Here is a 13,697-nt window from a genome sequence, read left to right on the forward strand (position 1 = left end):
TTAGCATTTGTCAAAGTGTTATCTTCCTTGCAGCATTTTACAGATGATGGAAACCTTGGGAAATAACCTGGAGTTCGGGAGCAATGAAGTTACCATCACCACAGACACCATCTCCATGGCTATGGTCAACATCGACTTCATCCACTTTTGGGGCATTGCCTTTGGAGTGCTGTCATATATTGATGGATTTGTCCAAGAGGTGAGGGGGCAAGACTGAGGGGAATGGTGGAGCTGGGGTAGGTGGAGGTGGGAGTGGGTAAAATGGAGATAACAATACCTGGAGTGAGGTGGGGAACAGATGGGGGGGTTCAGAGAGGGAAGGAGTATGGGGGTTTGGCAGGGTGAAAAATGTGGGGACAGGGTGATGAGTGGCAACAGGATCTGGAGGCAGGAGGGGCATGGGGTAACAAGAGAAGTGGGAGGCACGCAGTACAGGGGAGGGGTGTGTGGATCAGGGAGATGGAGGGATGGAGAAGGACAGGGTTGGAGAGGAGACAGCTGGTAGGGTGGAAGGGAGAGAAAGAGGGGGTGAATTGGAGTAGGGTGGACGGGTGAGTGTGTGTGATAGGGAGGGGTGTGAGAGGAGGGGGTGAGGAAGAAGGAAAGGCTGCCGAGGAGTACCATGGAGAAGAGGAGGCTATGGTTTTTGGGGATGTTGCTGGGATAGGAATCCAGGGCAGTAGGCTAATGTTCTAGGCACCTGGATTTGAATCTCACCATGATGAATAGGGGAATTCATCCCATTCTCAGACGTCCATATCCCATGAACAAATAAAAACCTCTCTGAGCCTTGTGTAAAATTGTGCTTTCTGAATTTCATTGTGGCCCAGGTAGTAATCCAGAGATTACTACCTTTGCAGTTATTCTGTTTCACTGAATCAGACAAAGATCTATGGATGCTGGACATCTGAAACATAAACAGAAAAGCTGCACAAATGCAGCATCTATGGAGAGAAATCGGTGTTAATGTTTTAATTCCAGTGACTCTTTCTCAGTTCTGATAAAGAACGATCAGACTGGAAATGTTAACGCGGCTTAATTTGACTTGGTTATATATACACTCCACAAAGCTCTTTCATTGACCAGCCTGCGTGACCCATTCCCACATCACGATGGGCTCCTCCCCCTTCACTCCACATTGCTACATGGGCTTCAGTTAATGCCCTTATTGCTAACACTGGGCTAGACCTCACAGTGTTTGGAGCCTACCCTCTCATTGCAGAGAACAGCTCATTCAATGATGGAATTGAAATTCCCAGCAGTCATGGTGGGATTTGACTCCAGCCTATGGATCTTCAGTTCAGTTACTTGGATGGCTTACTCATTCTGAAAAAAAAGCTATATCAGACTCAAAGCATTAACTCTGCTTCTCTCTCCATAGAAGCTGCCAGACCTGCTGAGTTTCTCCAGCGCTCTCTGTTTTCATGCCCTCTGCATGGCTATGACAGTAATATTACCATCAAATTGCTTTCACCAGCACTGAATCCTAGAAGAATTCTAGAAGTGAATTGTAATTTTCAAAATGCTGTTAGTGTATCGACTGCACAGAGAGCTTTTCTGAACACTGTCTGGTTAATTATAGATCTATATGAACAAAACATTACTCGATAATCCTGTGGCTTTCATTGAATTGCCTCCAATTTTACACAAATGGTCAGCTGGGAAGCAGCATCTGAAATCTCGGATACAATTCCAGTTTTATGGAGAAACCTCACTCTTTGAAGTAAGTTATCTTGTTCGCACAACTGCCCCTCGTTTAATTAATTAGTACAATTTAAATCAGTTTGCAGTTAGATATTCTCAAATCAATTTGTTCAGTGAAAGTAATGCATACAGAGATGGGACTTGAAGTTGAGAAACATAGAAGGTAGGAGCAGGAGTAAGGAATACAGCCCCTTCAGCCTGCTCCACCATTCAATATAATCATGGGCTGACCATTGAGCTCAGTACCTGAATCCCACCCTCCCAGGTATCCCCTTCATCCCATTAGCCACAGGGTCTGTATCTACCTGCTTCTCAAAAACACAATGTTTTGGTTTCAATCACTTTTTGTGGTAATGAATTTCACAGGCTCCCCACCCTCTGGGTGACAACATTTCTCCTCATCTCAGACCTAAACCGTTGACCACTTTATCCTGAAACTGTGACGCTGACACTGGAGCCACCCGCTACGACCCCAAACCCACCCCCACGCCCACCATTGAGAACATTCTGAACCCTGCCTAGTCCTGTTAGAATTTCATAGGTTTCTATGAGATATCCATTCACAACAGTGAATATAGTCCAAACCAGCCTAATCTCTCCTCATGAGTCAACTCACTCAGAGGTAGGGATGCTACCAGCTCACTGTGAGAGACTGAAGCTGTTTATTCAATAATTTCAAGTTTACAAAAATGATGTTCGTTTGTGTGAATATTTGTCAATACATTTAAGTATGACCTATTTAGGGCGGCACGGTGGCTCAGTGGTTAGCACTGCAGCTTCACAGCACCAGGGACCCAGTTCGATTCCAGCCTCGGGCGACTGTCTGTGTGGAGTTTGCACATTCTCCTTGTATCTGTGTGGGTTTCCTCCGGGTGCTCTGATTTCCTCCCACTGTCCAAACATGTGCAGGTTAGGTCGACCGGCCATGCTAAATTGTCCGTAGTGTTCAGGGGTGTGTGGGTTATAGGGGGATGGGTCTGGGTGGGATGCTGTAAGGGGCAGTGTGGGCTTGTTCGGCCAAAGGGCCTGTTTCCACACTGTAGTGAATCGAATCTAATCGAATCTAATCTATTCATTTAACCCTAATCCTAACCAAAATTATATAACCCAACCCTAATTATATAATCCCAACTCTAACACCAATTACATAACACAACACTAATTATATATCCCCAACCCTAACACCAATCATATAACCCAACACTAATTATATATCCGCAACCTTAACAACAATCATATAACCTAACACTAATTACATAACTGTAACACTAACCCGAATTATATAATCCTGACCAAAATTATATAACCCCTAACCCTAACACCAATTATATAACTGTAAACCCAATTATATAACCCTAACCCTAATCCCAATTAGATAACCTTAATTCTCACTCTAATTTTATAAACTGATGTGAATACAACCTGACATGCGCAGTGTAGATCAGGGCCATTCATTATCTACCACACAGTGTGATCAGCGTTTACCAGTATTGGGTACAATGGGTTTCTAAGGGTCTTGTTATTGCCTGTGGTGTTTATTGATCAATACGACCCTGTACAATGTAAACTGTTGATTGTTGTAATCACAGGACAGGACCCTAAGTCAGCAGAAGTTGAACAGTTATGTGGTCTCCAGCAGCGTTAAAGGAAAAAATGTGCTGAATCTCAGTGAGCCTGTTAAAGTTACCTTGAAACATCTAACAGTGAAACAGGTAAAACCCTCCAGTGCTCAATGGGCCTGATATTTTATCCAAAGTGTGCCTTAGTGTGTAAGGGGGGGGGGGGGGTTTGGAAAGGGCAGGTGAACATGGTCACCTTCCATAGTCACTTTAATTGAAAGGAAGGAAGGTGATGCAAAGGTGCGTAACGGGTGAGTGTGTGAGGGTGAGGGTGGAGGAGGATTGTGTGTGATGGACGGGTATGTAACGGGTGAGTGTGCGAGGATGAGTGTGCAGCGGGATTGTATGTGATGGACGCGTGTGTAACGGGTGAGTGTACGAGGGTGAATGTGGAGCGGGATTGTGTGTGATGGGCGGGTGTGTAATGGGTGAGTGTGGAGCGGGATTGTGTGTGATGGGTGTGTAACGGGTGAATGTGTAACGGGTGAGTGTGTAACAGGTGAGTGTGAAGCGGGATTATGTGTGATGGACGGATGTGTAACGGGTGAGTGTGTAACGGGCAAGTGTGCAAGGGTGAGGGTGGAGCGGGATTGTGTGTGATGGACAGGTGTGCAACAGGTGAGTGTGCGAGGATGATTGTGGAGCGGGATTGTGTGTGATGGATGGGTGTGTAACGGGCGAGTGTGTGAGGGTGAGTCTGGAGTGGGATTGTGTGTGATGGACGGGTGTGTAACGGGTGAGTGTGTGAGGGTGAGGTTGGAGCGGGATTGTGTGTGATGGGTGGGTATGTAACGGGTGAGTGTTTAAGAGGTGAGTATGCGAGGGCGAGGGTTGAGCGGGATTGTGTGTGATGGACGGGTGTGTAACGGGTGAGTGTGTAATGGGTCAGTGTGAAGTGGGATTGTGTGTGATGGACGGATGTGTAATGGGTGAGTGTGTAATGGGCGAGTGTGCGAGGGTGAGGGTGGATCAGGATTGTGTGTGATGGATGGGTGTGCAACAGGTGAGTGTGCGAGGATGTGTGTGGAGCGGGATGGTGTGTGATGGGTGGGTGTGTAACGGGTGAGTGTGTAAGAGGTGAGTGGGCGTGGGTGGAGCGGGATTGTATGTGATGGATGGGAGTGCAATGGGAGATGTGTAACGGGTGAGTGTGCAAGGGTAGTGTGAAGCGGGATGGTGTGTGGTCGGCGGGTGTGTAATGGGTGAGTGTGTGAGATTGAGTGTGAAGCAGGATTGTGTGTGATGGACGGGTGTAATGGGTGAGTGTGCGAGGGTGAGTGTGGAGCGGGATTGTGTGTGATGGACGGATGTGTAACGGGTGAGTGTGTAACGGGCGAGTGTGTGAGAGTGAGGGTGGATCAGGATTGTGTGTGATGGACGGGTGTGCAACAGGTGAGTGTGCGAGGATGTGTGTGGAGCGGGATTGTGTGTGATGGGTGGGTGTGTAACGGGTGAGTGTGTATCGGGTGAGTGTGCGAGGGTGAGTGTGAAGCGGGATTGTGTGTGACGGACGGATGTGTAATGGGCGAGTGTGCGAGGATGAGTGTGGAGCGGGATTGTGCGTGATGGGCGGGTGTAATGGGTAAGTGTGCGAGGGTGAGTGTGGAGTGGGTTTGTGTGTGGTGGGTGGGTGTGTAATGGGTGAATGTGTGAGGGTGAGGGTGAGGGTGGAGCGGGATTGTGTGTGATGGACGGGTGTGTAACGAGTGATGTGTAACGGGTGAGTGTGAAGCGGGATGGTGTGTGGTGGGCGGGTGTGTAATGGGTGAGTGTGTGAGGGTGGAGCGGGATTATGTGTGATGCACGGGTGTAATGGGTGAGTGTGCGAGGGTGAGTGTGGAGCGGGGTTGTGTGTGATGGATGGGTGTGTAACGGGTGAGTGTGTAACGGGTGAGTGTGAAGCGGGATTGTGTGTGATAGACGGATGTGTAACGGGTGAGTGTGTAACAGGCGAGTGTGCGAGGGTAAGGGTGGATCGGGATTGTGTGTGATGGACGGGTGTGCAACAGGTGAGTGTGCGAGGGTGAGTGTGGAGCGGGATTGTGTGTGATGGGTGGGTGTGTAATGGGTGAGTGTGTAAGTGGTGAGTGTGCAAGGGCGAGGGTTGAACGGGATTGTGTGTGATGGATGGGTGTGTAACGGGTGAGTGTGCGAGGGTGAGCGTGTTGCGGGATTGTGTGTGATGGGTGGGTGTGTAATGGGTGAGTGTGTAAGAGGTGAGTGTGCAAGGGCGAGGGTGGAGCGGGATTGTGTGTGATGGACGGGTGTGCAACAGGTGAGTGTGCGAGGGTGAGTGTGGAGCGGGATTGTGTCCAGTGGGTGGGTGTGTAATGGGTGAGTGTGTGAGGGTGAGGGTGGAGCGGGATTGTGTGTGATGGGCGGGTGAGTAACGGGTGAGTGTGTAACAGGTGAGTGTGGAGCAGGATTGTGTGTGGTGGGCGGGTATGTAATGGGTGAGTGTGTAACAGGTGAGTGTGCGAGGGCGAAGGTTGAGCGGGATTGTGTGTGATGGACGGGTGTGTAACGGGTGAGTGTGTAACGAGTGAGTGTGCGTGGGTGAGTGAGAAGCAGGATTGTGTGTGAATGACGGATATGTAACGTGCAAGTGTGCGAGGGTGAGGGTGGAGCGGGACTGTGTGTAACGGGTGAGTGTGTAACGGGTGAGTGTGCGAGGGTGAGTGTGGTGCGGGATTGTGTGTGATGTATGGGTGTGCAACAGGTGAGTGAGCGAGGATGTGTGTGGAGCAGGATTGTGTGTGATGGGCGGGTGCAATGGGTGAGTGTGCGAGGGTGAGGGTGGAGCAGGATTGTGTGTGATGGATGGGTATGTAAGAGGTGTGTGTGCGAGGATGAGTGTGCAGCGGGATTGTATGTGATGGACGCGTATGTAACGGGTGAGTGTGGAGTGGGATTGTGTGTGATTGGCGGGTGTGTAACGGGTGAGTGTGGATTGGGATTGAGTGTGATGGACGGGTGTGTAACGGGTGAGTGTGTAACGGGTGAGGGTGGAGTGGGATTGTGTGTGATGGACGGGTGTGCAACAGGTGAGTGTGCGAGGGTGAGTGTGGAGCGGGATTGTGTGTGATGGATGGGTGTGTAACGGGCAAGTGTGCGAGGGTGAGGGTGGAGTGGGATTGTGTGTGATGGACGGGTGTGCAACAGGTGAGTGTGCAAGGGTGAGTGTGGAGCAGGATTGTGTGTGATGGGCAGGTGAGTAACGGGTGAGTGTGTAACAGGTGACTGTGGAGCATGATTGTGTGTGGTGGGCAGTTGTGTAATGGGTGAGTGTGTGAGGGTGAGGTTGGAGCGGGGTTGTCCGTGATTGGTGAGTGTGTAATGGGTGAGTTTGTAAGAGGTGAGTGTGCGAGGGTGAGGGTTGAGTGGGATTGTGTGTGATGGACGGGTGTGTAACAGGTGAGTGTGTAATGGGTTAGTGTGCGAGGGTGAGGGTGGAGCGGGATTGTGTGTGATGGGCGGGTGTGTAATGGGTGAGTGTGTAACGGGTGAGTGTGCGAGGGTGAGTGTGAAGTTGGATGGTGTGTGGTGGGCGGGTGTGTAATGGGTGAGTGTGTGACGGTGAGGGTGGAGCGGGATTGTGTGTGGTGGGCGGGTGTGTAATGGGTGAATGTGTGAGGGTGAGGGTGGAGCGGGATGGTGTGTGATAGGCGGGTGAGTAACAGGTGAGTGTGTAACAGGTGAGTGTGGAGCGGGATTGTGTGTGATGGACAGGTGTGTAATGGGTGAGTGTGTGAGGGTGAGTGTGGAGTGGGTTTGTGTGTGGTGGGCGGGTGCGTAATGGGTGAGTGTGCGAGGGTGAGTGTGAAGCGGGATTGTGTGATAGACGGGTGTGTAATGGGTGAGTGTGTAACGGGTGAGTGTGTGAGGGTGAATGTGAAGCGGGATGGTGTGTGGTGGGCGGGTGTGTAATGGGTGAGTGTGTGAGGGTGAGTATGGAGCGGGATTGTGTGTGGTGGGCGGGTGTGTAATGGGTGAATGTGTGAGGGTGAGGGTGGAGCGGGATGGTGTGTGATAGGCGGGTGAGTAACAGGTGAGTGTGTAACAGGTGAGTGTGGAGCGGGATGGTGTGTGATAGGCAGGTGAGTAACAGGTGAGTGTGTAACAGGTGAGTGTGGAGCGGAATTGTGTGTGATGGACAGGTGTGTAATGCGTGAGTGTGTGAGAGTGAGTGTGGAGTGGGTTTGTGTGTGGTGGGCGGGTGCATAATGGGTGAGTGTGCGAGGGTGAGTGTGAAGCGGGATTGTGTGATAGACGGGTGTGTAATGGGTGAGTGTGTAACGGGTGAGTGTGTGAGGGTGAATGTGAAGCGGGATGGTGTGTGGTGGGCGGGTGTGTAATGGGTGAGTGTGTGAGGGTGAGTATGGAGCGGGATTGTGTGTGATGGATGGGTGTGTAATGGGTGAGTGTGCGAGGGTGAGGGTGGAGCAGGATGGTGTGTGGTGGGCGGGTGTGTAATGGGTGAGTGTGTGAGGGTGAGTGTGAAGCGGGATTGTGTGTGATGGAGTTGATGAAGATTCCCTTTCTCTCTGGATGACAGTTTCGGCCGTTATCAGAATCGTACAGTTAGATTTCAGAATTACAGGCTGTTTCAGCTTCGGGGGGCGGGTGGGGTGCAGAGGGATTTGCATTCTGGGGGCGCAAACAGTATTGATGATTGAGCAGTCACAAGAGTGTTACAGGCTGAGGGGTGGAACAGAGGGTGTTACAGGCTGAGGGGTGAAACAGAGGGTGTTACAGGCTGAGGGGGTGGAACAGAGGGTGTTACAGGCTGAGGGGTGGAACAGAGGGTGTTACAGGCTGAGGGGGAATAGAGGGTATTACAGGCTGAGGAGGACATAGTGTATTACAGGCTGGGGGGACAAAGAGTATTAATGACTGAGGGGGACAGAGGGTGTGGATGGTTTGGTGGGGGGCAGAGGGAGTTGGTGACTGTGGGGGTGGGGGAACAGAGAGGTGTTGATGGCCTATGGATGTAACCCTGGTGTTTCTGTTTCACACAGGATGATGAGCAAGTTACCTGTGTGTTCTGGGACTTTAAGCAAAACTGTGAGTTCTCGTTTCCACAACCAGCTTCATTCGTGTTAGATCTTTAAGAGTATTTGGTGCGTCTTAAGAACAAGCTTCACACTTTAAATGCATTAATGGGAAGCGAGAAATGCAATTGCTTCGCCACTTGCGAAGATCTTTGCATCCTCGCTCTCCACTGGAGTCGTACCTGAGGACTGGAGAGAGGCAAATGTAATTCCTCTCTTCATGAAAGGAAATAGGGAAATCCCCGGCAATTATAGACCGGTAAGTCTCACGTCTGTTGTCTGCAAGGTGTTAGAAAGGATTCTGAGGGATAAGATTTATGACCATCTGGAAGAGCATGGCTTGATCAAATACAGTCAACACGGCTTTGTGAGGGGTAGGTCATGCCTTACAAACCTTATCGAGTTTTTTGAGGATGTGACTAGTAAGGTTGATGAGGGTCGAGCTGTGGATGTGGTGTATATGGACTTCAGTAAGGCATTTGATAAGGTTCCCCATGGAAGGCTCATTCAGAAGGTCAGGAGGAATGGGATACAGGGGAACTTAGCTGCTTGGATACAGAATTGGCTGGCCAACAGAAGACAGCGAGTGGTAGTAGAAGGAAAATATTCTGCCTGGAAGTCAGTGGTGAGTGGGGTTCCACAGGGCTCTGTCCTTGGGCCTCTACTGTTTGTAATTTTTATTAATGACTTGGACGAGGGAATTGAAGGATGGGTCAGCAAGTTTGCAGACGACACAAAGGTCGGAGGTGTCGTTGACAGTGTAGAGGGCTGTTGTAGGCTGCAGCGGGACATTGACAGGATGCAGAGATGGGCTGAGAGGTGGCAGATGGAGTTCAACCTGGATAAATGCGAGGTGATGCATTTTGGAAGGTCGAATTTGAAAGCTGAGTACAGGATTAAGGATAGGATTCTTGGCAGCGTGGAGGAACAGAGGGATCTTGGTGTGCAGATACATAGATCCCTTAAAATGGCCACCCAAGTGGACAGGGTTGTTAAGAAAGCATATGGTGTTTTGGCTTTCATTAACAGGGGGATTGAGTTTAAGAGTCGTGAGATCTTGTTGCAGCTCTATAAAACTTTGGTTAGACCGCACTTGGAATACTGCGTCCAGTTCTGGGCGCCCTATTATAGGAAAGATGTGGATGCTTTGGAGAGGGTTCAGAGGAGGTTTACCAGGATGCTGCCTGGACTGGAGGGCTTATCTTATGAAGAGAGGTTGACTGAGCTCGGTCTCTTTTCATTGGAGAAAAGGAGGAGGAGAGGGGACCTAATTGAGGTATACAAGATAATGAGAGGCATAGATAGAGTCGATAGCCAGAGACTATTTCCCAGGGCAGAAATGGCTAGCACGAGGGGTCATAGTTTTAAGCTGGTTGGTGGAAAGTATAGAGGGGATGTCAGAGGCAGGTTCTTTACGCAGAGAGTTGTGAGAGCATGGAATGCGTTGCCAGCAGCAGTTGTGGAAGCAAGGTCATTGGGGTCATTTAAGAGACTGCTGGACATGCATATAGTCACAGAAATTTGAGGGTGCATCCATGAGGATCAATGGTCGGCACAACATTGTGGGCTGAAGGGCCTGTTCTGTGCTGTACTGTTCTATGTTCTATGTTCTATGTTCTATTAATCTGATAAAGCATATGCAGTTAGCAGTAATATATCAATATGGGTAGAGGATTGGCTCACTCTCAGAAGACAGAGAGTTGGAATATGAGGTAATTTTCAGGATGGTAACCTATAACCATCAAAATGCCACAGGGATCAGTGGAGGTACATTTATTTACAAGATTTGTCAATGACTCAGGTAAGTAAAGCCTGCAATGACAGAAAAATAGGTGGGAGGGCAAGTGGTGAGGGTGACACAGAGTCTGCAGAGCGGTAGAGATGGGTTAAGCAAATAAGTAAAAAGATGGCAGTTGGAATATAATGTGGGGAACTGTGAGGTTCTGCAGGAAGAACAGAGGAGCTGAATAGTATTTACTTGGGGAAAAGGCTGCAGGAAGTTATAGCACTGAGGGGTTTGGGGATCCTTGTCTGTGAATCACAAAAAGCTGCCATCCAAATTCAGCAGGTAACAGGGAAGGTAAATGGGATGCTGACTTTTATTTCAAAGGGAATAAAATACACAAGTAGGAAAGTTTTGTACCAGGCCCTAACCAGACCTCAGGCGGAATACAGTGAGCAGTTTTGGCCTCCTTAACTAAGGAAAGATGGACTGGCATTGAAGACAGTTCAGAGAAGGTTCACTTGGCTGATCCTGGGTATGGAAGGATTGTTTTATTAAGAGAGTTTGATTAAATTGGACCCATAATCATTGAAATACACCAGAATGAGAGGTGACCATGTTGATACATAAAAGATTCCTAGAGGAACTTGATGGGGAAATGTGATAGGACTGTTTCCCCTTTTGGGAGCTGCCAGAGCCTCAGGAATGTGGTTGACCCTTAACTACTATCTGACACGGCTGTAACAATGCTGCCCATTAGCGATGGGCACACATACTGGCTCGGCTACTGATGCCCTTATCCCAATGTGGAGGTGGTAGACGCAGACACGTTAGTGTCATTTAAGATATATTTGGACAGGTACATGGATGGGCAGGGAGCGAATGGACACAGACCGTTAGGAAATAGATGACAGGTTAGACAGAGGATCTTGATCGGCGCAGGCTTGGAGGGCTGAAGGGCCTGTTCCTGTGCTGTAGGTTTCTTTGTTTCTTTGTTTCAATGTCTTAATCATTAGGGAAGATAAAAAGCAAAAGAATGGTGGGTGCTGGAAATCAGAAACAAAAACAGACATTGATGGAAAAGCTCAGCAGGTCTGGCCAAACCCGTGGAGAGAAATCAGATTAAATGTTTCAGGTTCAGTGGCCCTTCCTCAGAATTTTGATTTCTCTAATAATTGGAGCCTGGACCTGAATCATTCTGAGGTAGTGCCCAGAACAGGACCTTTGTAGCTGCAGCTGGAATCTAAGCTGTGCTTCCTATAAACTTCACCACTGCTTAATTATAAAAGTTTGATTACATGTACCAACAGATTCGAGGACTACATCCTCCCCAGTGTTATCAGGCTTTTGAACAAACCTCTCAAATGTAAACAAAGTGTGGAGCTGGATGAACACAGCAGGTCAAGCAGCATCAGAGGAGCACAAAAGCTGATGTTTCAGGCCTAGACCGTTTCGGGGCCCCACACTTTGTTATCTCAGATTCTCCAGCATCTGCAGTTCCCATTATCTCCCTCTCAAATGTTAATTCTGATCTCTCTCTGCATCTTCTCTGCTGCTGTAACGCTGTATTCTGCACTCTGTGCTGCTGCTCTAATGCACTCTGTATGGTACAAGCTGCCTGCACGGTGCACAAAACAACACTTTTCACTGTATCTCAGTACACGTGACAGCAACAAATCAATCAATCCCAGTCACTGATTTGAAATGTATCTATCTTTCCCTCAGATGGAGTTGGAGGCTGGAGTTCCTCCGGCTGTGAAGTTGTCATCAGTAAATCTGAATATACAACCTGTTACTGTAACCATCTTACACACTTTGGTGTTTTATTGGTAAGAATTGAGCAGGTTTCACTCTGGGTTTAGGATTAAGATGTCTCTGTGGGGACCGAGTGCCATTGGAGTGAGCGTGTCCATTGGGCAGACTCTATATTTGGGGGAAGCTATCATTTCTGGTGTTAATGAGGGCCATTCTGTGAATGCTCGGTCAGAAGAAGAGAGTGCAGCTCACTGTGATTACACTAATGGGCATAAACCTGGATTCAGTACCTGATCCTGAATCTCTCCCCTGCTCCATCTGTTCTGGATTCCACTCAGTCTCTGAGCAAGCTGACTGCGAATGTAGAACTGCTTTGTATTAACTCCTGCAGTCTGGTGAAATCCTGGAATAAAGTATTCTATACCCAGCTCTCCCCGCGACCATGTGGTCTGTTCGAAATTAACCAAGGGTACTCTGGGGATGGTCTGGTCAAGCCATCAAGATACAACAGGGAGAACAATTTCTGATTCACTCATTTTAATTTATATTTCATTTATTACTCAAACCTTATCAGGGAGTTCATTGAAAGGAAAGACATCATAATTAGGATTCTGATTGGCTAAGGGCGACTACAATTTCTCCACAGAATCACTACAGTGGAAACAAGGCCATTTGGCCCCACAAATCCACTCCAACTTTCCCTAGAGCATCCTACCCAGGCTCACCCCATCCCTGCAATGCTGCATTTTCCATCGCTAATCCATCTAATTTATACACTACTGGAAACTTAAGCAAGGCAAATCCACCTAACCTGCACATTTTGAACAGTGGGAGGAAATTAGAGCACCTGGAGGGAACTTGTGCAGGCATGGGGAGAATGTGCAAACTCCACACAGACAGTTGCCAAGGGGCGTTCGAACCCGGGTCCCTGGTGCTGTGAGGCAGCAGCGCTAACCAGTGTGTTAACATGCCACCCTTTGTTGCTGTTAGTATTTTTGCCCTCCTGTGTCTCCTCGTATTTTGTCGTTTGTATTACCTTGCTCTTTTTCCTCAGCTGTGTCAGATGATAGCTGTGAAAACAATAACTGCCCTGGGAAACAGGATGAGGCTACTCGGCCCATTAATCCTGCTCTGAAATTTGGTTAGATCCTGGCTAATCTGCATCTGGACTGTCATTACCCTTTACTTTAATACCATTAGCTCCTGACCCACTAGCCCTGGGCACACAACCAGATCCATCAAACTCATTCCTGAAAACTTACAATTGATTTTGAACAATGAGTGTTATTGGGAGGGGAGGAGACAGTTCCAAACTCCTACTGCCCTCTGCTGGGGTGTGTGATTCCTGACATTGCCCCCTTTTGGATTTTATGTTACAACCCCAACCCATCAGGAGGATGACTCTGTCAAATTCTCTCATTAACACAGGCACATACATTCAATCACCACTGAATTATAGTCAGGGGAACATCACCACAATATCACTACAACATCACTACAACATCACGACATCACCACAACATCACTGCAACATCGCTACAACATTGTTATAACATCACTACAACATCGCTATAATATCACTACAACATCACTATAATATCACTACATCACTATAACATCATTACAACATTGCTAAAATATCACTATAGCATCGCTATAATATCACTACATCACTACAACATCACTACAATATCACTACAATATCACTACAACATCACTACAACATCACTATAATATCACTATAACATCACTACAACATCACTATAATATCACTACAATATCACTACAACATCACTACAACATTGTTATAACATCACTACAACATCACTATAATATCACTACAAC

At 48.2% G+C, this 13,697-nt stretch overlaps 1 protein-coding gene across 5 annotated transcripts in view; it reads left to right on the forward strand.

Annotated features, from left to right (window-relative positions):
- adgrg4a (adhesion G protein-coupled receptor G4a) overlaps nucleotides 1-13,697 on the forward strand; it is an 88,059-nt gene that overhangs the window by 47,911 nt on the left and 26,451 nt on the right. For all 5 annotated transcript variants that reach the window (XM_059651266.1, XM_059651267.1, XM_059651268.1 and 2 more), the window contains 5 exons: nucleotides 34-199; nucleotides 1,583-1,723; nucleotides 3,294-3,416; nucleotides 8,342-8,387; nucleotides 11,823-11,926. In XM_059651266.1, the coding sequence (XP_059507249.1) occupies nucleotides 34-199; nucleotides 1,583-1,723; nucleotides 3,294-3,416; nucleotides 8,342-8,387; nucleotides 11,823-11,926 (580 nt within the window). The remainder of the gene's footprint in view (nucleotides 1-33; nucleotides 200-1,582; nucleotides 1,724-3,293; nucleotides 3,417-8,341; nucleotides 8,388-11,822; nucleotides 11,927-13,697) is intronic.

Source organism: Stegostoma tigrinum, chromosome 15 (genome assembly GCF_030684315.1).
Source record: "Stegostoma tigrinum isolate sSteTig4 chromosome 15, sSteTig4.hap1, whole genome shotgun sequence".
Lineage (NCBI taxonomy): Eukaryota > Metazoa > Chordata > Chondrichthyes > Orectolobiformes > Stegostomatidae > Stegostoma > Stegostoma tigrinum.